This window comes from Gorilla gorilla, chromosome 13 (assembly GCF_029281585.2).
Source record: "Gorilla gorilla gorilla isolate KB3781 chromosome 13, NHGRI_mGorGor1-v2.1_pri, whole genome shotgun sequence".
NCBI classification, from domain to species: domain Eukaryota; kingdom Metazoa; phylum Chordata; class Mammalia; order Primates; family Hominidae; genus Gorilla; species Gorilla gorilla.
Window position 1 is genome coordinate 28,321,066 of NC_073237.2, and position 23,048 is coordinate 28,344,113.

Here is a 23,048-nt window from a genome sequence, read left to right on the forward strand (position 1 = left end):
ATCTCTCTGTCTGCTATCTGTATGTGGCTCAGACAAGGGAAGACAAGAATGAGAGGGAGAAAGAGGGTGGGATGGGGGGAGAGAAGAGGGGTATCCATTCCTCACATTTCAACCAGAGGAAACTTTCACCCCACTTATTTCTGGTCACTCCCTCCTATACAGTCAGCCCAGCCCCAAGACTGTCTTTCCCCTTACTCAAACCAACTACAGCTCAGTACTGGGCCTTGACTGGGATGTCAGAGGTCTGGGGCAGCTATTTCCAACCTCCCACACTGGGTTGATTGCCCTTTCTTGACACCTTCTACTTCTTCCAGCCAGCCTGCTCCATTTATAGTAAGAATCTCACTATTCTCTTTTGATCCTCCCAGGTCTACCCCTACCTCTCAGAGGGCAGACAAGGTGCCTGTCTTGTTTGTTGGTTGTTTTGTTTTGTTTTGTTTTGTTTTGTTTGAGACGGAGTCTCACTCTGTCACCCAGGCTGGAGTGCAGTGGTGCGATCTCAGCTCACAGCAACCTCCGCCTCCCAGTTTCAAGCAATTCTGTCTCAGCCTCCCGAGTAGCTGGGATTACAGGCGCCTGCCACCACGCCCGGCTAACTTTTGTATTTTTAGTAGAGACGGGGTTTCACCATCTTGGCCAGGCTGGTCTTGAACTCCTGAATTCGTGATCCGCCCACCTCGGCCTCCCAAAGTGCTGGGATTAAAGGCGTGAGCCACCGTGCGCGGCCACCTGTCTTCTTTACTACTACATCCCCATGCCCAGCACAGTGCCTGACACACAGGTGGTCATTCAGCAAATATTTGTTGATTGAATGAATGTAGCGAAAAAAAAAAAAAATCACAGGAAGATAGGTCTCAGACCAGAGAGGAAGGGCAACGACCCTCCGGCCATTCAGTGACTTAGCTGAGGCCACTCAACCAGGTATTTCCGTAGCCTGGCCTTTTCTAGACTGGACTCTATCTGAGGACCTATTCCTCCTCAGCCCAGGGTCATACAAGGGGAGGAAGGCAGGCAAGAGAGGCACTTGGCAGGGCAGAAGCCCAGGGAGGGGTAGAGGAGACGTGGGGATTGGGAAAACAGTACTGGACTTAGTCCCAACTCTCTTTTCTTGCTGCCTGCTGCGGAAGCCTCGGCCCCCCAAGGTGTAGCTCCAAAACCTGACTTGACACCTATAAAAGAGGGTCCTTTGCCCGCATCTTAATCAACCGACTCCGCCCCTGGCCTCACCCCGTAAGATGACGTTTCGACTCCGCCCCCTCTGGGAGACATGCACACCCCACCCCTTCCGGGGGACAGGCAAACCTAGTGCGCAACGGCATCCCTGTGACGTAATAGTAACGGTCCGTTTCCGGGGTGGAGCCAGGGAGGGCGGGAGTTTAGGCTGCGCTGACCCCTCTCAGCCCCCCCTCCAGGTGACCCCAGCCCCTGAAAATCCTCACCCAGGGCCCCAAATCTCCCAGCCCCATGACCGCCAAACCTCTCGCCCTGGCCCCCTAAATGCCCCAGGCCCCGGAGATGACCGGCCTCCTCACCCCTTAACTTCCAGTGCCTCCCAAATCTCCAAGCCCACCCTGTCCCGTGGTGGCAACTGAGGCTTCCCGGGGGCATCAGCCTCAGATTACCTGAGAACTGGGCAGCCCCGTCCTGAGAATGACGGAGAAGGGGACCTGGGGCTAGGGAATCCCTGATTCAATCATGCCGCTCTCCAGGAGACGTTCGGAGCCCAGGAAATGTCGGGAATGAGGAGATACGAGGTGGCGCTGGAGGCGGAGGAGGAGTGAGTGGAGGCGGGTTCTGCGGAGGAGGAACCAGGCGGCTCCGGGGTGGGGGAGGGTGGAGTTCTGCGGGGGCGAGGGGTGGGCAGGGCGAGCCTCCCAGGGGCGTGGGCGCGAAGGGAGCCGCTTTTAGAGGCGGGGCGGAGCCTTCCTCGAGGGCGAGGCACCGCGGGGCGGAGTCTGTAGGGTCAGCTCCTCCCCGCCCCGCCCCGCCCCGCCCCGCCCGGCTCTGCCCTCTCTCTGCAGGATCTACTGGGGCTGTTTCTACTTCTTCCCCTGGCTTCGCATGTGGCGGAGGGAGCGGAGGTGAGGGGGCTGCGATACCGCGGACCCGCCCCGGGCATGGACGGGACTCAGTCTCTGAGGACCCATCGGGGGGGAATCCGGTAGCTCCCGCCCCGCCTCATGCCAGTGTCGGGTCGCCCCACAGCTCGGCGCACCCCGGGGAGCAGAAGCTGGAGCCTCTGCGAGGCCTGATGAGCTGTCTGTCCAGCGGCCTGGGTCCTACTCCCCAGCGCTCGGGTCGTGGCTTCCCCCGCCGCAGCCCCACCGCCGCTGCCCAGCCAGCCAGTGCATTAAAGATTTAAACCGAAGCCCACCGTACTGACCTCCTGACTCTGCCGCCGCTGTCGCCATTCGAGCCGAGCGCCCCTCCCCACGCGGGCTCTGTTCCGTACTGACAGGGCGTCCCTCCCTGGAAGGGTGCCCTTCCACGTCAAAGCCCCTCATCAGTGTCAGGCCTCCTGTTACTATCAACGGCTGTCTCCCCCAATCCCAACCCCCAAAAACCCATACTGTGAGTCGCCTATATGAAGAGAACTAAATAATCCTGCCTGTTACTCCCTTCCTCGGAGTGAGGACTTTGCCAGCTGTCTGAAGAATCTTCTCTGCTGGGAGTATATCTAAAACATTTTAAGCAGAGGTGTAGGATGCAGGCTGTATATGATAAGAGGGGGAGATTCCTAGAAGCTGCCTGCCACAGAGGAGCGACTTGGGTTGGTGACCTTCCCTACAGTTCATACCCCAACTTTTGGCTCCTCCAGTCTGATCCCAAGTTTAGAGATCCTTGGCATCAGCCTACCTAGAAGTTCTTGCTCCCTCCCTAGGGGAGTCCAAGGGCCACTGCTCTCTGCCGCCCCCTTCTGTCACCCAATCAGCCTGGGACCCACTAACTCCTCAAGTGGTGAGAATCTGGGACTGCTATGTGGGCCTGCCTTCAGTTAGGGACTGGACCCAGCACCAGAAAGGGCACCACAAAATTAAGTTAAAGAAAGAGACGGCCCAGTTTCTGGCTGGGGCCAAAGCTACAGCAGATTGTGGCTGGGGAGAAGACTTGGTCTTAAAGGGGAGAGATGGGTGCACACCCAAAAGCATTTGTTTTCTGCCTTCCGAAGACCTCTGGACCGACAAGTCCAGGGAAGACCAGAAAGTATGTAGCGCACAGCCAAGTGATGACGAAGGTCTATGACAAGCCCGAGGAACCTGGGAGATTTCCTTGGGATTTCCTCAGTGGCTACACCCAACAAGCCTTGGGACACAAGAGGAAGGCCTAAGCCCTATCCCAAGAGAAAGCCTACTCCCTAGAGAGTGGCTGACCCTACAGCAGACGACTGCAACAAGATAAGGGCTGGATTACTGTGTTATGACTTGGTTTATGTTTCAAATATAGAGCAGGACTTGCAGATTGAGATCCCTGGACCAGGAGTGGGAAATTCTTAAAGGAGCCAGGGGCACTGAACTTGGCAGCATACCCCCATCCTAGGCAGCTCCCAGCTTCCTGGAAAGGACTGGATAAAGATGAATAGGAGCTTTGCATTGCGGGGAGGGGGTAAAGAACGGAGTGACAGCTGGATATGGGATTAGGAGAGAAGCGGCTATAGCTGGAGGGTGGGATGCAGGGGGTATAGCAGTTGGACATGAGGGTGTGACTGAACCCGGGTAGGGAGAGGGGATGTTCCTCTAGGCCCAGGAAGGAGGCTGGAATTTGAGTAAAACAAAGATGTAATTGAGTGCTTGAGTCCAATGTCTTCAACAAGTCAGGGACTGGATCTGGAGACCCTAGGCCCCTGCTGGCAAGAGGTTGGCATTCCTGGAACAGGACTAGATAAAAACAGGAAGGTAAGATTCACTGGGCCTTTTACCTGTTTTGACAACAGTAACCTAGCACCAAAGAGCTTTTATCTTCCCTCCTTATCTACCCCACCTTTCCTCCCTGTCTCATCATCCTGGGGAAAGCTGCCCCACCTCAGCATCTCCAAAACACCCTTAATATTACCATAAAGGGCCTTCCCCCAGCTTCTCTGAATGTGGCTGGCCTCAGCCAAGAACCCTCCTCAGCCAGAAGGGCCTGCTCTAGGGACCCATTCCCATCAGTTTCTTCTGATAAGACAGGCAGGCCAAGCCAGGAAGTGGGGAGGAGAAGGTGAAGGCAAGTTGGTGCTGGCCTGCCCTCTGCTCCCACCCCACCCACAACTCCCCTATCAGAATCTGTGTGTGCTAGTGTGAATTTGCTTGTGATTGGATGACTGTGAAAACAACTGGGTGGGAGAGGGACTTTGAGTATAACCGGGGCTATATAATTTTGTCTATGGTTGTCTGATCATGAGTATGACTTTGTGAGGTTGACCAAGTGATTGAGGAGTGACTTTGAATGTGTGGCTATGCGTATTTGAGTGTGAATGTCTATCATTAGATGCTGCTGTGGATGCTTGACTGCCCTTACTCACTGTTCCATCAGTCCCTACATCACACACTAATCCTTCCCCCAGCTTCACTGCCCAGAGCTTAGGAGCACATGGGAAATGGCTATCCTAGATGAGGAAGGAGTCTGTGGCAACAGGCCGAGAATTAGGGCCCAGGAGTGTCACAGGTTACACAGTACATCTCCAACTGCCTCTGACTCACCTAGTGCCCCAGGTAAAAGGCACCCAGATAAAAGGTAGGGGAGGAGGAGAGAGAGAGAAGGAAGAGTCTAGGCTGAGCAACATGAAGGGGCCCCCAACCTTCTGCAGCCTCCTGCTGCTGTCATTGCTCCTGAGCCCAGACCCTACAGCAGGTGAGTACTTGGGGGTATAGAAAGCTGGGGGTCTGGGTGAATGGGATGAAGTTGAAAAGACCCAGGAAATCCAACCTAACCTCCAGCTGTCTGGCAGAGAGGTTCTTGGTCAGGATCCCTCTGAACACATGGCCCTGTTGCCCCTAGCATTCCTACTGCCACCCAGCACTGCCTGCTGTACTCAGCTCTACCGAAAGCCACTCTCAGACAAGCTACTGAGGAAGGTCATCCAGGTGGAACTGCAGGAGGCTGATGGGGACTGTCACCTCCAGGCTTTCGTGTGAGCTCCCACTCCTGATACCCCTGACTCTGACCTCAGTCCCAACCCCTAATGCTGATCCCAACCCCAGCCCTAACTGCTAATTCTGTTGCCAACTCAGGTTTTCATCTGGTCCTTGCTCCTAACCCCTAATTAGGGTCACTGGGGATGACCCTAATCTCATCCCCAAGCTATGGTCATAGCTTTGGACCTTTCTCTACCCAGGCTTCACCTGGCTCAACGCAGCATCTGCATCCACCCCCAGAACCCCAGCCTGTCACAGTGGTTTGAGCACCAAGAGAGAAAGCTCCATGGGACTCTGCCCAAGCTGAATTTTGGGATGCTAAGGAAAATGGGCTGAAGCCCCCAGTAGCCAAATAATAAAGCAGCATTGGATAATAATCTCTGAGTATAATCTCCAAGAACTTCCTTATTCTCTTTATTCACACCTGCACAACCCCTGCAAGGGGAAAGGCCAAGAGTCAAGGACCCACACACACTCCCCAGGCACCTACATACATGCATGCAGAGAATACATGTTCCCTGCCTCACAGACACATGGTCACACATGGACACAGATGTACACATTACACACGTTCCTCGAGCAGAACTCCAACTCTGGGGTGAAATCAGAGGTACAAGCACCTTTCAGCTGCAAATTTGAAATACACGGTCTCACAGAAATGGGCTCCAAACAGAACTTCCAGCTGAGACCCAACCATAGGGATCTACTGTCCTGCCTGGTTTCTATCTGTCCATCCATCCACACCAGCAAGACAGAATTATAGGTGGAATCTGCCGAAGCCCTCCTGGGTCCTCTACAGGTTTGGCGCTCCTAGAAGAAGCAGGAGGCAAATCAGGAGAGACAGTAAGACCGGATCTTGGCCCAGACACCCTGAGAATGAGGGAGGTGACTCAGTTCTAAGCTTAACACTCTGAAGATGAGTAGAGGAGCCCAGCTCTGAGGGAGCCTCTTCAACACACTGAAGATACGGGAGTGGACCTAGCTCTGGGCCCAGGCACATTAAGAATGAAGGAGGGGACCTAGCACTGATCCAAGACACCTTGAAAAAAAAGGATGAATATCCAGCTCTGAGTCTAATACCCTGGAAGAGTATTAGTACTAATACTAATACCCTGAAGGGAAGTCCACCTGGGGTCCTTCCTCAGTACCCTGAGAGGAGGGAAAGAGACCCACTTCTGAGCCCAGGGACTCAAGAATGAAAGGCCCAGCCCTCAGCCTAGACATCATTAAAATGAGGAGACCCAACTTGGATTCCCAGCATGTTTAAAATGACTAGGGCAGCCAGCTCTTAATCTGGACACTCAAAATAGGGGCAAACATCTCCAAGTCCAAATCTTCTGGATGTCCTACTCACCTGGACGCCTGTCCACTGGAATCACTGAGGCCAAGAACCCAGGCTTTGGGGATCCATCCTTCCCACCCCGTCTCAGCCTCAGCCTGGGGCATAGAAAGGCAGCTGTCTCTCCAACAATGTGGGGTATCTCAGTCTCCGCCAAAGGGTTTATTAGTAAAGGGTCAGGAGAGGAATCAGTTAAAATCAAGTGGGGCATGGGGTATGGAGGTATGGGGAGGTAGTTCCAGAATCAGACAGGTTCAGCAGGCAGTCATGAAGGGTGGAGATGAATGTGGTCTATGGGCATCGGAGCATGTGTGAGGATCAGAGGCTGAGGGACCAATGGCAGTCACTTACCAGAGCCCCAGTGCCAGGGCCCCAGCCACCAGTCCCAGGAAAGAAAGGATTCCCAAAGACGCCAGCACAGCTACCTGCTCCACAGAGTCCCTGTGATCTGAGGGGGAGGGCCACATGTCACTGAGAGCAAGCCTGACCAAGCTCGGTGTCCCCTTTTCTCTGGGGTTTTCAGTCCTTTACAAGTCTTGCCCATCTGCCCAAGCTCACCAAGTAGCCGAGGGTGTGGTTGGAGGGAGGACCTTGGAGGAGCAGGGCTGTCCACCTGAGGCTCCACCTCTGGTTGCGTGTGTAGCTGGCCCCAAGCTGGTATCTCCTTTGGTATGGTCCCTAAGGGAAGGCAAGACCCAATAAGTGTCCATATGCTGGTGGGGACGGGGGTCACGTCCTGTGCTCAAGGCCAAGGCCTAGGTTGGAAGTCAAGGTACCTAGGAGGAGGAGCCTGATAGGGCATGGCCAGCTCCTAGGGAGCATGGCAAGCTCCAAGCTTGTAGAAGTGGAGCCTGTAACTGCAGGGGTGGAGGCCAAGGGGCAGGACTTAAGCTAAGACAGGGCTGTAGGCAAACAAGTCTGAAGTCTGGGACAGCAATTGCCGTGCCTGTGTGGGCAGGGCATGTGCCACCTGGCTGTCTTTTGGAACTGGTTCAGCTGATAGATGCTTTGGGATGGGGCCTCTGCCCTTTTCTTTGGCTTTGTCTCTCACCAGTGCTCGGAGTTCCCCAGGCCTCCGGGCTCCAGGTGCTCCAGGTGCCAGCATCTAGAAAGTCCCGGGCACTGACTCGTACAGCATGGGGCAGCCCAGCCACAGCATCTGTGATCACCTCCTCCAGTCCAGCTGGCTCCACCTGGGGGTAAACATGACTCACTGTTACCCAGCTTGTAAGTGCAGGGCCTTCCCAGCCACCATCTACAAAGAGCACCCCTTGCTCCTAGTCTCATCCTAAAGCCTAGTGGAGCTGTCTAGGTCTCATGTTGGGTGTCTGGTGGAGCTGAGTCTACACCTAGTGTTTGTAAGACAGCAGTAGTGATTACTTAGAGAGGCTGTGGCATCAGGCAGCCTGGGTTCAAATCTTTGGTGAACCACATATTGAATGACCCTTTGGGCCTCTCTGTGTCTCAGTTTCTTCATTTGTAAAATAGAGGTGAATATACCTAAACAAAACAATGTATGCAAAAAGTGTAGCCAGGTACCCCACAGGCAGGCAGCACTAAGTAAATGTTAGTTATTATCTGATGCTGCTGCTCCCTAGTCCTGATACCAGCCAATCTTTAACATCTCCTGAGACACAAATTCACTGCTATCCTCAGCTGGGTATATGAGTGTTTGTAGGAGAATGTCCCTCTAGGTGAAAGGCACTCCTTTTCCTAAGAGTTATTTTTAGGCCGGGCGCCGTGGCTCACACCTGTAATCCCAGCACTTTGGGAGGCCGAGGTGGGCAGATCGTGAGGTCATGAGTTCAAGACCAGCCTGGGCAATATGGTGAAACCCCATCTCTACTAAAAATACAAAAATTAGCCAGGCATGGCGGCGGGCACCTGTAGTCCCAGCTACTCGGGAGGCTGAGACAGAAGAATTGCTTGAACCCGGGAGGTGGAGGTTGCAGTGAGCTGAGATCGCACCACTGCACTCCAGCCTAGGTGACAGAGCGAGACTCCCTCTCAAAAAAAAAAAAAGCTATTTTTTTAAAAGCCATTGCTATCTTCCCACAGATGTGCTTTACCTCATAGTTATAGCCCCATAGGACAGACATTCAGTCTGTCAGTCACCACTGCAACCCAGCACCCAGTACAAAGCCTGGCCCACAGGGAAGTGTTGGGTCTTCAGTGACCTGCCAGCACTGGAAAGCTATAAAGAACACCCAGGATCATGAAATCAGAGACAGGACCCACAGCCGTGGGTTGGGATGCACTCCAGGCCTCACCGTGGACCAGGCTGGATGCTGCGCCGGACGGTACTGCAAACGGAACTTGAGCAGGAAGTGGGGCTGGCGTGGCCAGGAGGCAGGGTATGTCCAGCTGGCTCGCAGGCGTCGGGGGTAACCTGGTACCGACTCTACCCGCAGGCCCTGGGGTGGGTCAGGGCGCACTAAGGGCATCAAGACACAAAGTCAGGGTAGGCTATGGGTCTCCATCACTTCCCCACCACTTCCCAAAGCGTGTGTTTAAAGGAGCCTTAGCCAGACACTCCTGAGAGGGGAGGGGAAATCTTAAACTTGATTATCCATTAGACTCAGACCGGTCATCTGTATTATGAAATGGGCTGAGGCCGGGTGTGGTGGCTCATGACTGTAATCCCAGCACTCTGGAAGACTGAGGCGGGAGGATCACTTGATGCCACGAGTTTGAGACCAGCATGGGCAACGTAGCAAAACCCTGTCTCTACAAAAAATTTTAAAAATTAACCAGACATGGTGGCACATGCCTGTAATCCCAGCTACTTGGGAGGCTGAGGTGAGGGGATAGCTTGAGCCCAGGAGTTGCAGGCTGCAGTGAGCCAAGATCACACCACTGAACTTCATCCAGCCTAGGCACAAAGTGAGACCCTATCTCAACAAAAAAAGGAAGAGAAAGAAAAAAAGAAACCACCTGAGATCTGCGGGTGGACTTTTGAAGTGCTTGTTGAGTGAATAAAAGAGCAATTCCTATTTTCATCCAAGGAAGATGAATTGGCCCAAATTCCAGCTAGAGTTTTAGTGTCCCACTCCCATGCACAGGTCAAGGAAGGAGGGGCCAGCAAGGGAGGACATGACATATGGCTGCATTCGGTACAGGGCCTGCTCTGAGGCTAGGCGGCCAATCAGGCAGTGTGGGTAGCAGCAGCAGCCTCTAGAGTATGTGCTGAAATAACCATGCCTCCTGGGCTCTGATCCCTTTGCCTTCTCAGGCTCCACAGGGCCTTCTCTGTGTGAAATGGAGTCTATGTTGGGAGGAAACTGGGAGCTGTGGGAGTGGAGAGATCTGAGTCCATTTGGGGTCTCTGTGATGGGGGTCTGGGGGAGGTCTGGGGTGGGTACTCACAGATGCTCTGCAAGCTCACATCCAGCAGGCGTGTGCTGGCACCCAGTGGGTTCACCTCAGTCACATTAATCCGGTACTGGCTCCAGAACTCAGCCCCGTGGACAACACAGCGGGCAGCCCCTAGGGGATCCTGTGGGCATGGCCAGGGCCCTGTGGATGGACTCCTCCTAGAAGGGAGGACGTGGTCTTTGGCTTTGAAAATGCCTACTGTGGGACCCAGCTGGAGCCCCCACATGCTCCCTCACGTCCTACCTCTGGCTATCAGCTCCTAGGACTGTCTTCTTCCTGGTGGGGAGGGGGCCATCTGAAGTCAGGAAGGAAAAGAGGGCCTTCTGCCCTCTCTGAGGCTTTCCTCAGAAACTACCTCCCTGCCTCCCACACCCACATTGCACCAGCATACCCAAATGTGTAGGCATCCACACCCAATCACACACACACCTGTAGGAGGTGAGGTAGCGGGTGGGTAAACCGCTGATCTGGCTGGGACTCCAAGTGCAAGAGAAGTTCTCATAGTCGGCTGCTTGGCAGGAGACAACAGGGCGGGCTGGAGGGTCTAGAGGCAGAGGGTACACCTGGAGACTGAGCAGTCCTCAGGTCCTCCTGGTCCCAGAGGGCTTACTTAGGTCCCATACTCCCTCAGGATCCCTATGTGTCATCAGTGCCACCCTCCCCAACTCACAGCCCAGCTGCAGGGTCACTGTGCCCCCAAGTGCACCATCCAGGGTCCGGCAGATGTAGGTGCCCTCATCAGTGCTGTCTGCCTGGGCCAGGACCAGTTCATGCCCTAGCCCAGAGTCAGGTCCCTGGAGCAGCTTTGGCTCCCCGTCCCGAAACCAGGACACTGGGTCCCTGGAAGTGAGATGAGGTGACAGTGGACAAAGACAAGATGTCAAGCATAAGTCAGACCATGCCACAGCTCTCCATTGGCTTCTAACTGCATTTGCAATAGAACCCAAATTCCTTTTACTGGCTTTCAAAGCCCCTTGTGAGCCAGCCCTTGCCTTCCTTTCCTTCTTCAGCTCCTATCTCTCTCCCCCTCACCCACTGAAAACTCCAGCTACATTGGTCTTCTTTCTATTCCTCGGGGGTATTGAGCTCATTCCCACCTCAGGGCATTTTGCACTAGCTGTTCCCTCTGTCACGAGCGCTTATACCTTAATGTGTGCATGGCTGCCTCCTTCCTGACCTTCAGAAATCAGCTTCAACACCATCTCCTCAGAGAGACCTTTCCTAACTACCAATTAAAAGGTAACCACGGGCCAGGCACGGTGGCTCACGCCTGTAATCTAGCACTTTGGGAGGCTGAGGCGGGTGGATTACTTGAAGTCAGGAGTTCGAAGCCTGACCAACATGGTAAAACCCCGTCTCTACTAAAAATACAAAAAAAAATTAGCCGGGCCTGGTGGCACATGCCTGTAATCCCAGCTACTCGGGAGGCTGAGGCAGGAGAATTGCTTGAACCCAGGAGGCAGAGGTTGCAGTGAGCCCAGATTGCACCACTGCACTCCAGCCTGGGCAACAGAGTGAGACTCTCGGAAAAAAAAAAAAAAAAAGTAACCACACAGTTGTCCTCTTCGACATCCCTCTCTTTGGTTTTTCTGCCCTGCAGGTATTACTATCTGGCAAGATTCTCCTTTGCTTATTGTCTTCCCCACTAAGATGTAAGCTCTTTGAAGGCAGGCACCTTGCCTGGCATTAGCACTGCTGTATCCCAGAGCCTAGAATAGACCTGGCACTTGGCAGGTGCTCAAAACATACCAGTTGAATTTTCTGTTGAATAAGGATAGTTAGACGGTTAGGACAGATAGAGAGGTGAGGATTACGGACAGAGCGGGCAAGGATGGGAGGGGCGGGACATGAGGACTAGGCAGAGTCAAGAAAGGGTCATGAGTGTCAGACCAACAGGCAGGTGGGGCACTTACCCGGCAGTCACTCCAGGACAACACAGCTTCACGGACCTGCCTGGCTGCCCATACTGGACCCCTGTGGAGGGCACTTCTGAGGTAAGGCTCTTCCTTTACCCCCCTCCCCACTTTGTGAGAATGACAGATAAGAAGCAGACTGTTAAAACCTGGGTGGTGGGGGGCTCACTGGATCAAAGCATCATGTTATAATCTGGAGACAGAGGTCAGAGAACAGGGTAGAGAGGGGACCCAGGTTGGATGACAGGAGCAGGGGTGGTGTCACAAGTTAGGCATGGGAAGGGGCCACAGTGAGGGTGGCAAGTCACAAGTCAGAGTTGGGGGGTTGTAGAGCAGGGTTCTTCTCACCTGGGGGGCCCCAGGCCTGGGGGCAGGGGGAGGAGGCAGACACCAGGGCTGTAGCCACGGCCACCAGGACCCTGCTCAGCCCTGAGCAGCTGCTGCTCATCTGTGGGGAGAGGTAGAGTCAGAAATCCCCGACCCCTGAGATGGGAGGCTAAAGCCTGGCTCTTCCTTTCCAAAACTGAGGCTTCCTAGGAGAAAAATTGGTGCACCAAGTGGGGTAAGGCTGTTAGAAATCACTGGGGGAACTGACCTGAGGTCCCCTTTCCCACTGTATACCCAGTGCTTTGCATGTGCGCGCATACACACACACACACGGACACACACACCCCCTCACACCCTCCATCTCAGTCCTGGGCTTAGGGCCCAGAACAAAAGCCGGAGGCAACAGACTGTGCCAGCAACTCCCCCTCCACCGCCCTTGGCGCCCACCCCTGGCACCAAGCACTGGCACCAGCTCAGCCACTCCCATTAACCCCTCCAGTCCAGCTGTTGGGAATTCTGGTATTTACCCCCACCTGGTCCAGGGCTTATCACTGCCTCTGATTAACCTGGGCAGACCTTATCGCCCTGGGGGAAGGGTGTCATCATGGATCTGAGCCCATCCTGCACTCCCACCCTGAGGCCCACCCCTGCCCTGGCTGCCAGGCTTCTCGCCTGAACCTGGCTCCTTGGTCTGGCTACTTGGGCCACTCAGCTGGGCCTGGCTCTTGACACTTCGTTGGTCTCCAGTCTGTGAAGCTGGATGGGGCTAGGGTGCAGGCTGGGGCCGTGTAGTTAAGCAGATCCAGATGCCCTGGCTGCTGCCAGAGGCTGGGGGTGGGCGAGGAGCCAGCAGATGGAAATGGAGACAGGGTGGCGGGGAGGGGAGGGGAGGGAAGGGGATGAGAGGCTGAGAGGAACTGGGAGCCTGCAGGGACAGGCATGGGGGCCACAGCACCAAGAGATACTCAGAGATCAGGACTAGGAGGTGATGGGGCAGTGTGGGAAGTGTTGGAAAGACTGGATTGGGGTCAGCGGAAACTCAAAAAGCTAACAGTGTGTCTATATGGCAGGTGGGGGATGCTAGGAGAGAGAGATTCTGGACAAGGGGGAGCAGAAGGAGGAAGGCAGTGGTGAAGTGGATGGAGAACGAAGGGGCAGGCGGGGAAAGGGCTCTGGGAACAAGACCAGAAGAGGAAGAGCACGGACCCTTCAGGAGTAGGAGTACAGGAGAGCAGGGCCTCCACCTGTCTGTGTGTCTGTCTGAGTGTGTCCAGTTGGCTCACCCCTGGCCACCCAGCCACACTTACCCTGCTTAGCCCCACCCTACCTCGGTGATCCCAGCAGCAGAGTGTCCATGGCCTCCAGGACTTCCTCTCACCAGCTACAGCCCCCGTCTCCTACTCCACTCAGTTCTGGGACCCCAGAGCCATCCCCTCCTTCCCCTTCCCTGCCCCGCCCCCTCTAAGCCCTGGAGCTCCGCCGCCCCTAACCAGGCCCCCTCCCTGCTCCTGCCTCCTCCCTCCTTCCCTCCCACCCAAGGCCCTGGGAAGGGAAGAGGCCTCCCCCAAGTCTGGAAAGGAAGCCACAGACACAGCCAAGGCCAGCAAGAGGGAAAGGAGGGTGGCTAATACTTATGTCCCTGTCAGTGAGAGATGCCCTGTGTTTTCACACAGCCAGACACAGTCACATTCACACACAGACTCAAGAGGCACAGTTAACAAAAGGGCATGGCTTTGAACACACGTGGACACAATCAAATGAAAAATCAGATACAAACTCCCCCTCTTTTCACTCCTCACCAAATGTTTCCTTAGGGTACAGCTGGCTGTGCTTCCAGGGGAAGGGAGGCCCCAGGTTGGGGGATATAAGGAGAGGCCAAAGAGTCCAGTTCCCCCTCCCCTGGAAGTTCCAGCCATTTCTCACCTCCCCCTCCATTCTTTGGGCCCCAGCACCAGGAAATGCCTTTGGTCCCTTGGTGCCAGATACACAAGACCCACAGTTACCCTCAGACTCATACACTCTCACATGTGGTCACTCACAGTCACACGGGCACAGCCACACCACCTCAGACTCAGACACACTTACACATATTCATACACTCACGCAGTCACACATGCACACAGCCCCTACCAGGGCTCACAGCACCGCCTAAAAGCAACTCTCCATCATGGTCTAAGCCCCCTCTCTCAGGGAGCTCTTAGCCGTGGCAGACCCGCATCTCATCACTGTTACAGGCCCCCAACTAGCCAGAGATCAAGATCAGCAGGGAAGGCAGGCATAGGGGCACAGAGAGAGACAGAGAGGCAGGAAAGGCAAAACTGGAAATGCACCCACACAGAGAGACCAGGGGAACAAAGCTGTGAAGAAACACACAGAGGTGTCTCTAGTAAGACAGCAATAGGGACAGAAAACGGCACGTAAGGGAAACTGAGCCAAGCAGGGAAACAGAAAATAAGGAGCAGTAGACCTGATGCTGGGGATTCTTGAGCAGAGGAAGAAGGAGGGGAAGCCACGTGTGTTGTGGGTGTGTCTGTCAATGCTGGACACTTAAGAGAAAGGTCAGTCCCATGGGCTCTTGAAGTAGGTCCCCCAATACATGAATACAGCTGTACTCCCACACGGTTTAAGTTAGGACCCAGGACACACACATAGTCACAAACCTCACTTTTGCTCTGCTACTGCTGAAGTCACACATTGGCACACACAAAGCCAGCCACCCACTCTCACGCTGGCAGACATGGTCTCAAACCCCACAGAGACCTTCCCAAAACACATTCCCTCATGTGGTCACAGTCCCTCTCACACAAACACACAACCCAGTCCCACCAAAAATGTGCATTGACAGATACACACATAATCCCACACTTGCACAGCCACATGCACCCCCAGCTCCATGCACACTGACACACGCAGTCACATTAGCTGACAGCTGCACCAAGTGACACTCAGAATCGCACACAATGATACTGTCACACAGACACAGCCTCACAGGCACACACACACTGACAGTCGTTAGTCACTCCCGGCCTTTCAGATCATACATCACCCTGCCCCGCCCACTCCTGACAAGACTTTGGCGTCTACACCAGGCCTCACCTTCCGCGGCCGCTGCCGCCAGCGCCCTCTGCCCTCGCCCTCGCCCTCTGCCCCGGCCTCTACTCCCTCCCGCCCTGGGCCCCCGCAGCGGGGGTGGCTCCGCCCAGGCGCCAATGGAAGGAGAGGAGTGAAATAGGGGGGCTCCTGGCCCATTGGAGACTCCAACTGCCAATCACCTCCACCCCCACCTCCGCCGGACACTTCCTGTCCCGTCCCGGACTGAAGAGGCTGCCTGGGACAGAGTCTGGAGCTGGATTCCTGGGTCTCCGCCTGAAGGCCTATCCACCCTGGAACAGCAGGACTGGAAACAAGAGCCACTGGCCAGGTGATTGGAGAAGCTGAAGGTGCCCCTGACTCCAGATAAGATAAAGAAGAAGGAGGGCTGTGTAGGGCAGTGGTTCTCAAACTTTGCTGGATATTGTGGTTTGAAAACTGCAAAACCCCACCCCATACCAATTAAATCAGAATCTCTGGAGGTTGGACCTAGGCACCAGTATTGTTTAAAACTTCCCAGATGATTCCAAAATGCAGCCAAATCAGAGGTGTAAGGTGTGTCGGGTATATGTATGCCTCAAGAAACCAGCCACCCGCTCAGGGTTCTCATCTACTCCCCAGTCATGGGAAGCTCGAGGGAAATGTGTGCATACTATGTCTATCAGATCTTCCAGACCAGGGCAACACTCCCAAGTTCCAGGTACTTCCCCTCCAGGATCTCAGGGAAGAAAAACCCTGGTCTGGAAGGCAGGCAGCCAAGTTTCTCCTGGGCCAGATTCAGTCACTGTCCAGCCTTAGTGTGATTTCCCCACCCACAGGCTTGGTTCCCCTGGGGAAAGAACGAAGGCAAAAACCATTCTGGCCATCCCTGCATCATTCACAATGCCTGCCTTCGCCTTAAAATTTGGAGGACACCAGGTGGCATCAGGTCTCCTGTGTTGCATAGACTGTTGTTCCCACAGCGTTGCCAGGGAAACAGGTCCAGAGGGGACTGAATAGACCCCAGGTCACTCTGAGAGCCATACCTTCTTTCCAGGCCCTAGGGTTCCTAACTCTAGCAGTCCCTTCTCTGTCAGAGCTGTTTCTGCAAACAGAAATCTGCAAACAGAATCTGCAATGATTGGGGCACAAGGGCAGCAGAAGTATATGGTGCCCACACATGTGAGAGTCTGGAGGAGCCAAGGACATAAAGCCACGTACACGCTCCCTACACGCTCCCTACCCGCCCCTTTAGCCCCTGTGGGCTGGAGCAGAGCCAAGCTGCAGCCACTCACAAAGCCAGGGTTCTGGCCAGCAGCCCAGGATCTGGCCACTGACCACTGGGATCAGGATCCAGCTCACCCGCTCCCCATCAAACCCTCAGGCCCAGGCTTGGAGCTGACACCCTAGGGGTGGTGGCAAAGGGGGCTCTGGCCTTCCCAAAGCCTCAGCCACAACCAAGACACAAGATTTTAAAGCAGTTTCCTAAACTGGGAATGCTGTCATTACACCAAGAGTAAGAGAATCTATAGGCTAGATATAATACTGAATATTAATTTTGTTCAGAAATTTGGGGTAAATTTTTGCATCAAGATTTTACACATCTGTAGACAAAGAAAAGTTGTAGCTGGAGCTATGCCTTTAGCTTTTAACCCTAGATCTCTGAAGGTTCACACTCCTCTGATATTAGAGTATGTGATAAAAGTTTGAGATGCACAGTTTTATTAATGCTATATCTGCCCAAATTCCAGGCCAAGATTCAAGGCCCTTTCTGCTTAATTCAGCAAGACTGTTGAAAAAAAAAAAAGGATTCAAGGCCCTGTGGTCGGTGTGGTCAGGCGATGGTTGCTGTCTCCCTGTCCTTCTGCCCCAGGCGGTAATGAACCTCAGGAAGTGCCCTTAGTCTCTCTGCAGCCTGGAAAAGGGACAGGGAGCAATTAAGGAGGATAAGGGCTGGGCTGCCAAGAATGGTGGCATGGACTTCTTTTTTTTTTTTTTTTTTTTTGAGACGAGGTCTTGCTCTGTTGCCCAGGCTGGAATGCAATGATGCCATGATGCTGGCTCACTGCAGCCTCAAACTCCTGGGCCCAAGTGATCCTATCTCAGCCTCCCAAGTATCTGGGACCACAGGTATATGCCACCACACCTGGCTAACTTTTTAAATTTTTTTTGTAGAGAGGAGGGCTTCCTATGTTTCCCAGGCTAGTCTTGAACTTCTGGGCTCAAGCAATCCTCCCATCTTGACCTCCCAAAGTGCTGGGATTAAGGCATGAGCCACCACACCCGGCCGATGGTATGGAGTTCTGGGTGCTCAGGAGACATTTTGCTGGATATTGTGGTTTGAAATATGAATATGAAATATGAATGCCACAGGCCCACTGGGGGTGGGCCTGTGGGATTGTGAGGCTGGTGATAAGGACTGCTGAAGCCACCAGGGGATGAAAGAGTTGAGCAGCTCCTGAGTCCCAAGGAATGCCCAGGTTGTTATGGGAAACTATCAGGGTCATGACTGTTGGGTTCCCTGGAGGAAGCAGGAGAGAAAGGGGATGTGAGGACCATACTCTCCTTCCAGGCCCTAGGGCTCCTAACTTTGGCAGTCCCTTCCTGCCAGAGCTGTTTTCTGCCTTGTGCAATGACTGGAGCACAAGGGCAACAGAAGTATCAGGTGCCTGCACATACTGCATGTGAGAGTCTGGAGACGCCAGACTGTTCTGAGTCCTGACCTGCTCAGGGGTGAGGTCCCTCTGAGCCTGAGCAAGCATTTCGTAGCCAACCATGAATTTCCGGACAGTGGCAGAGCGCAGGAGCGGAGGGTAGTAATGAGCGTGCAGCTGCCAGTGGTCCCAGTTGGCCCCAGCCTCTGATCCTGTGGGAGCCCCTGACAGAAAGAAGAGAGACAGTGGGCAGAGAGAGCCCTTTTACAGTTATCCAGCTTAGCACCTACCCCCAAACCCAACCAGGTATCTGAAAACTACATCTCCCAGGATCCCCTGCTTGAGAAGAGCTGGCAGGAGATTAGAAAGCACATTGGAGACGTAGTTTCACCAAGTTTGCTGCTCCACCCTCAGTCCCAGCATCTCTGCTCTGGCTACTTCCCCCAGCAACTGTTTCAAGGCTTGCTCCTTTGAGGTTGCAGTTCACTGGGCTGAGCCCCAGGAGCCCAGAAATGGTGTTGGGGCTAGATATAGGTACTTGAAAAGCCTCACCATGCCAGCCCATGGAGTAGGGAAAGGACGTCTCAAAGAGGTTGTCATACTTGGTCAAGAGCTTCTTCATGATGGAGGCTAGATCTGGAATCAGAGCCTGACTCTCAGCCTGGGGTCCAGATGCTGACCCTACTGGGAGCAACCTCCACCCAGTGCCTAGCTCCAGGATCCTACTTGGGAGACTGACCATCACGCTCAGCAGGGGTCAGCTCAGGTAGCCGCCGCACATGCCGACGGGGCAGCAGCAGTGTCTGGTAGGGCCATGTTGCCCAGAAGGGGACCAGTACTAACCAGTGCTCACTGGTTAGGACCAGACGTTCCTAGGAAGACAGAATGGATAGGAAGTCATCAAGGTGACATAGGAGCCGGAGCGGGGTCAGCAAATAGGCAAGGGAAGCAGAAGAAAAGAATGTGCCCAGGATCTGATGTCTTCTCACCACCTCTACCACTAACCACCCGAGTCTAAGTCACCATCATCTTTCCTTTAGATTACTGGATTATTGCTAAGGCCTCCTAGCAAGTCTCTCTCTACTAGTTCACCTCTAGCTTTCTCCTTTACACACCTCTCTCATGGGATAAGAAAGTTAGGGACTCCTTGGGGACACAGGGCTTGGCTCTCTCCCACCTTCCTGAGTAGCTCCTGGTGGCTGTACTCCATTAGCAGGGGCTCTCCATGCTGACTCTTATAGGCCTGCTGAGATCGCTCCTCACGCTGGGCAATATCTGGCAGGAAACTGCTGGCCCATACCTGTCAAGGAGCAAAAGCAGAGAAGAACAGGCAGTTCCTTTACCTCCAAGCCTCCACATCATTGGCATATTTCCTCTGTCCCATCCATTAATCCTGTTCCCATGTCCACAGTGCTGGCTCAGACTCAGCCAAGAAACCCACTGGAGCCCCTGACACCCTTACCTGGCAGTGGGGGTGGGGGTTGGAACAGCCCATCATGGCACCTTTGTTTTCAAAGATCTATCAGATAGGGATAGGGAGCTTTGTTAGCCAAAAGACACCAAGTCAACTCCCTCCTGACCACACCCTGTGGAAACAGAAATGTTACTCCCCAGAACCAAAGCTTCATCACCCCCTCCCTGCCCATCCAGGGGAAGGGGCGACCTCACAAACCTGCACCCAAGGGTACTGGGCACCCAGCTCCTCTGTGACTGAGGCCCATGCATCAACAACAGCCCGGATCTCAGGGACCGACATGAGTGGCAGCGTTACATCCGACCAGGGGTGGAAGCACATGACCTTACTGGGTGGTGACGGGAGAAAAGATAACCGAGAGGTAGGGCTGGGCTGTGCTACGGGCAGGGCCGAACCCCAATGCTGAGTCTCCAACCCTGGTTTGAAAGTTGTAAGAGGGGAAATCCATAGTTACCAGACTCCTCGAGCAGACTTTGCTTGGAAAAGGGGATGATCACTGGGTCCTGAGGTAAAGGAGTATCACTCTCTGCAGCAGAAGTCCCTCAAGAGGTCTAGCCACCCTCCTCCCCAGCAGCAGTTGGAGCCAGGTTACCTGGACTGGGGGCATCAGGCTGCAGAGCTGGGAAGTCGTTGTCAAACAGGAAGGTGCTATCGTACTGGGGATTCACCTACCGACAAGGATAGGCTAGAAGCACTCACTGCCCCATACCACCAGTTACCTGGTGGGCTTCAAAGACTGGACAGGCTACACGGGAGTAGGGAAGGCCCACCCTCGGGGACCAAAAAGCTTGGTGGGATATGACCCAGAAGGAGGTTCACTATCCCTGTGGGTGGAGGACAGCTCTAAGAGGGAACTACTCCCCGTGGCCCAGCCTGCAGATGCAGGGCTCTACAGGCTTACCTCTCCATTGGCTCGGATGGCCCCAGGACACAGAGGGTTGAGGGGGTCATGGCGGGGCACTGTCTTCAGAAGCTGGGGCTCCACTTGACCCTGCCAGGGCCGCTTCATGCGGTGAGCTGACACCAGTACCCACTCATCCTGCAGCGGGTTGTAGCGGATATGCTGATGGTCTGGGGGCAGACAGTCAAGATCAGTCCTCAGAGCTCTCTAGCTCCCTCTCTCCTGGGTCTCACCCACCAGCAGGCCCAAGCTCGGGAGCGCCCTCTCAGCCCTGTCCCGCTCAGGAGCTAGAGGCCCAGGATTGGACTTTCCCAGCGCCAATTGGCCTGCAGCTCGTACACGGGCGACTGTACGCCTTGTAGGTCTGGCTCGGGATGAGCGTTCCAACCTTCGGAGGGGACGAAAGCTTCCTAAGGAAGGGGAGGGCTCGGCTCCGCGCCCCAGCGAGTCCCTGCCGCGGTGCAGTTACCGTTTGCCCGGAAGGTTGCTGCTGCGGCGTCCGCCTCTGACGCCTGCTGGCGTTGCTGAGGATCCGTTCCACTGCGCGACATGAGGCCACCGGGGTATCCGCTGGAAAATCTGCAGGGCCGTGCCTCACCCTTCACTTTCTCCGTCTACGCCACCCCTCCCCGCGCCGCCCCCGATGATTGGCCAGCCGCCAGCACGTGACTGACTGACTGGGCTGCCCTACCACCTGGGGGCGGGGCTCAGAACAGCTGTGAACCCTGGGGGCCGACATTGATGATCCTACTTCACCCAGAGCTAGAGCCACTACACTGGAAGAACCTCTGTGAAAGATGCCTACTGCAGAATCCTTGGGCTCCAGGATGCCTACAGGACTTGCTTGCTGCAATCATTCATTTGATCTTTCATTCAGCAAATATTTACCAAGCATCTAGCATGTGCTAGGCACCTAGGCTGTGTAAAGCATTGGAATGCACATGTCAGGCATGGCCTCTGCCCTGCCTGAGCTTACATTCTAGGGCAAGTAAGGATATGACCCTGGATCAACAGCGCCTCAGTCACCTGCTCAGTGGCTGTAGCGCAGGAGAGGCAAACTTGGTGGGGTCTGTGTGGAGTACTTCACCATAACCATATCCTATCCCCAAAAGCAAAAACAGATTTGGGAAAAAGGGCTGAGTAACCATATTCTCTTTTTCTCTCACTCTTGCTCTCCTTCCTCTCTCTCTCTCTCTCTCTCTCTCTCTCTCTCTTTCATACACACACCAAGACAGCACAAGAAGTGGGAGGGGTAAAAGGGCTATAAAAAAAAATCTAAAAATGGCTGGGCTCGGTGGCTCACGCCTGTAATCCCAACACTTTGGGAGACCAAGGCGGGCGGATCACGAGGTCAAGAAATTGAGACCATCCTGGCCAACATGGTGAAACCCCGTCTCTAGTAAAAAAAAAAAAAAAAAAAAAAAAAAAAAAAAAAAAAAAAAAAATTAGCTGGTCGTGGTGGCGTGCACCTGTAGTCCCACCTACTCGGGAGGCTGAGGCAGGAGAATCACTTGAACCCAGGAGGCAGAGGTTGCAGTGAGCCAAGATTGTGCCCATGCACTCTAGCCTGGCGACAGAGCAGACTCCGTCACAAAAAAAAAAAAAGTAAAAGAAAGTCTAAAAATGTGGAGAGTACAGGACTATCAGAAGCTCCAGCCACCACCTAGGTGGGGTCTAGTGTTTCCTTTACACATCCCCTTCCCTTTTCTAAATTTTCCTTGGATGGGACCAATTGGCTAACACTAGGATAAAATTCAAATTAATTCCTCCCCTGGTACTTTTGTTTGTTTGTTTGTTTGTTTGAGAGAGAGTCTCACTCTGCCACCCAGGCTGGAGTGCAGTGGCGTGATCTTGGCTCACTGCAACCTCCACCTCCCAGGTTCAAGTGATTCTCCTGCCTCAGCCTCCCAAGTAGCTGGGATTAGAGCTGTGTGCCACCACACTGGGCTAATTTTTGTATTTTTAGTAGAGACGGGGTTTCACATGTTGGCCAGGCTGGTCTTGAACTCCTGACTTCAAGTGATCCTCCTGCCTCAGCCTCCCAAACAGCTGGCCCCCAGTACTTTTAAAGAGCCATCTAAATATTGTCTAAACCTCTTCCCCATTTCACATTGGAGCCCAGAGGACTCAAGGTCACCCAGAGAATTAGTGGCCAAGCTGAGATTTGAATGCAAGTTTCCAAGGCTTTTCCCAGTGCTGTGAGATGCATCTGAGGCTTCAGTGGAATGCAGGACAGAGACCCAGTGAGTTAGAAGTTGAGCCATAGCAGGGACATCCCTTCCCCCAATCAAGACCAAGCCAAGCCAGGTGTTTTGCAATTGAGCTGCAAAAACTAGGTCATGGGTCATTTACTTGATCTCTGCCCTAGGGTCCTCAGACTGGAATAGGAAGAGGCTACCTTCAGAGGTAGGGGGCAGGAAGCCGAGGACTGAGAAACGGGGGTTTTACCTGTCCCACTGGCTGTTCATATTACCCAAAGAGGTGAGACAGGAACAGGAGATCTGCTTTTCCATTCTCTCATTTATATTTGTTTGAGAGACTAGAGCTTGTAGACAGCTCCATTTTCCCAAGAACACCAGTGCTTCAGTGCCGCCCCCTGAATCATGCTAACTAAATCCTGACCCCCATCAGGAACATCTCTTCAGGAACATCTCCATAATTCTCCTCTATGACTCCCCAAGGTCATTTTTTGGAGGAAGAGGAGAATGACTAAGATGGGGCCTAACCAGCTCCCTCCCTGCCAGATCCCAGAGGTGTTGTTACAGTAAAGGGGTCCCAGTCCAGACCCCAAGAGAGGATTCTTGGATCTCACACAAGAAAGAATTCAAGGTGAGTCCATAGTGTGAAATGAAAGCAAGTTTATCAGGAAAGTGAAGGAATAA

General features: G+C 54.0%; 4 protein-coding genes across 11 annotated transcripts; 2 read left to right on the forward strand and 2 right to left on the reverse strand.

Annotated features, from left to right (window-relative positions):
• Positions 1 to 1,340: 1,340 nt before the first annotated feature.
• Positions 1,341 to 2,368, forward strand: LOC101132959 (uncharacterized). The gene is made up of 4 exons (XM_031014848.2): positions 1,341 to 1,412; positions 1,710 to 1,777; positions 2,022 to 2,081; positions 2,206 to 2,368. The coding sequence occupies exons 2-4, from the start codon at positions 1,731 to 1,733 to the stop codon at positions 2,360 to 2,362; spliced, it is 264 nt and encodes an 87-aa protein (XP_030870708.2). The 5' UTR covers positions 1,341 to 1,412; positions 1,710 to 1,730; the 3' UTR covers positions 2,363 to 2,368.
• Positions 2,369 to 2,493: 125 nt separating this feature from the next.
• Positions 2,494 to 5,510, forward strand: CCL27 (C-C motif chemokine ligand 27). Its single transcript, XM_055351639.2, has 3 exons — positions 2,494 to 4,830; positions 4,978 to 5,110; positions 5,315 to 5,510. Exons 1-3 carry the CDS (start codon positions 4,590 to 4,592, stop codon positions 5,448 to 5,450), a joined length of 510 nt encoding a protein of 169 aa, XP_055207614.1. The 5' UTR covers positions 2,494 to 4,589; the 3' UTR covers positions 5,451 to 5,510.
• On the reverse strand, positions 5,507 to 16,712 carry IL11RA (interleukin 11 receptor subunit alpha). 3 transcript variants are annotated; one of them, XM_055351635.2, is made up of 13 exons: positions 15,341 to 16,712; positions 12,090 to 12,189; positions 11,742 to 11,802; positions 10,499 to 10,668; positions 10,258 to 10,372; positions 10,072 to 10,104; positions 9,820 to 9,986; positions 8,724 to 8,887; positions 7,505 to 7,646; positions 7,012 to 7,131; positions 6,805 to 6,901; positions 6,469 to 6,551; positions 5,507 to 5,924 (listed from the first exon to the last, which is right to left on the reverse strand). In XM_055351635.2, the coding sequence occupies exons 2-13, from the start codon at positions 12,187 to 12,189 to the stop codon at positions 5,908 to 5,910; spliced, it is 1,269 nt and encodes a 422-aa protein (XP_055207610.2). In that variant the 5' UTR covers positions 15,341 to 16,712; the 3' UTR covers positions 5,507 to 5,907. The 3 variants fall into 3 exon arrangements, with proteins under 3 accessions (XP_055207610.2, XP_018888902.4, XP_055207609.2); XM_019033357.4 differs by lacking the exon at positions 15,341 to 16,712 and adding an exon at positions 15,165 to 15,317; XM_055351634.2 differs by lacking the exon at positions 15,341 to 16,712 and adding an exon at positions 13,396 to 15,156.
• A 130-nt stretch (positions 16,713 to 16,842) lies between these two features.
• GALT (galactose-1-phosphate uridylyltransferase) lies at positions 16,843 to 20,814 on the reverse strand. 6 transcript variants are annotated; one of them, XM_004047963.5, is made up of 11 exons: positions 20,636 to 20,813; positions 20,167 to 20,336; positions 19,858 to 19,933; positions 19,720 to 19,768; positions 19,464 to 19,593; positions 19,254 to 19,310; positions 18,969 to 19,091; positions 18,531 to 18,663; positions 18,344 to 18,427; positions 17,861 to 18,015; positions 16,843 to 17,052 (listed from the first exon to the last, which is right to left on the reverse strand). In XM_004047963.5, the coding sequence occupies exons 1-11, from the start codon at positions 20,715 to 20,717 to the stop codon at positions 16,972 to 16,974; spliced, it is 1,140 nt and encodes a 379-aa protein (XP_004048011.1). In that variant the 5' UTR covers positions 20,718 to 20,813; the 3' UTR covers positions 16,843 to 16,971. The 6 variants fall into 6 exon arrangements, with proteins under 6 accessions (XP_004048011.1, XP_063552337.1, XP_055207611.1 ...); XM_063696267.1 differs by lacking the exon at positions 19,720 to 19,768 and having other exon boundaries at positions 19,464 to 19,681; positions 20,636 to 20,814; XM_055351636.2 differs by lacking the exon at positions 18,344 to 18,427.
• Between the last annotated feature and the right edge of the window lie 2,234 nt (positions 20,815 to 23,048).

Coding starts and splice junctions, on each gene's coding strand:
- IL11RA (XM_019033357.4), bottom strand. CDS start 15,317: ATGGGCCAGGAGCCCCCCTATTTCACTCCTCTCCTTCCATTGGCGCCT. Junction 12,190..15,164: donor GGCGGCAGCGGCCGCGGAAG/GTGAGGCCTGGT, acceptor CTCTCCCCACAG/ATGAGCAGCAGCTGCTCAGG. Junction 7,647..8,723: donor AGCATCCAGCCTGGTCCACG/GTGAGGCCTGGA, acceptor GTTTACCCCCAG/GTGGAGCCAGCTGGACTGGA.
- GALT (XM_063696267.1), bottom strand. CDS start 20,717: ATGTCGCGCAGTGGAACGGATCCTCAGCAACGCCAGCAGGCGTCAGAG. Junction 19,934..20,166: donor CCATCCGAGCCAATGGAGAG/GTAAGCCTGTAG, acceptor CCTTGTCGGTAG/GTGAATCCCCAGTACGATAG. Junction 18,664..18,968: donor ACCAGGAGCTACTCAGGAAG/GTGGGAGAGAGC, acceptor CTGTCTTCCTAG/GAACGTCTGGTCCTAACCAG.
- CCL27 (XM_055351639.2), top strand. CDS start 4,590: ATGAGGAAGGAGTCTGTGGCAACAGGCCGAGAATTAGGGCCCAGGAGT. Junction 4,831..4,977: donor GAGCCCAGACCCTACAGCAG/GTGAGTACTTGG, acceptor TGTTGCCCCTAG/CATTCCTACTGCCACCCAGC. Junction 5,111..5,314: donor TGTCACCTCCAGGCTTTCGT/GTGAGCTCCCAC, acceptor TTCTCTACCCAG/GCTTCACCTGGCTCAACGCA.
- LOC101132959 (XM_031014848.2), top strand. CDS start 1,731: ATGTCGGGAATGAGGAGATACGAGGTGGCGCTGGAGGCGGAGGAGGA. Junction 1,778..2,021: donor GCGCTGGAGGCGGAGGAGGA/GTGAGTGGAGGC, acceptor CTCTCTCTGCAG/GATCTACTGGGGCTGTTTCT. Junction 2,082..2,205: donor ATGTGGCGGAGGGAGCGGAG/GTGAGGGGGCTG, acceptor GTCGCCCCACAG/CTCGGCGCACCCCGGGGAGC.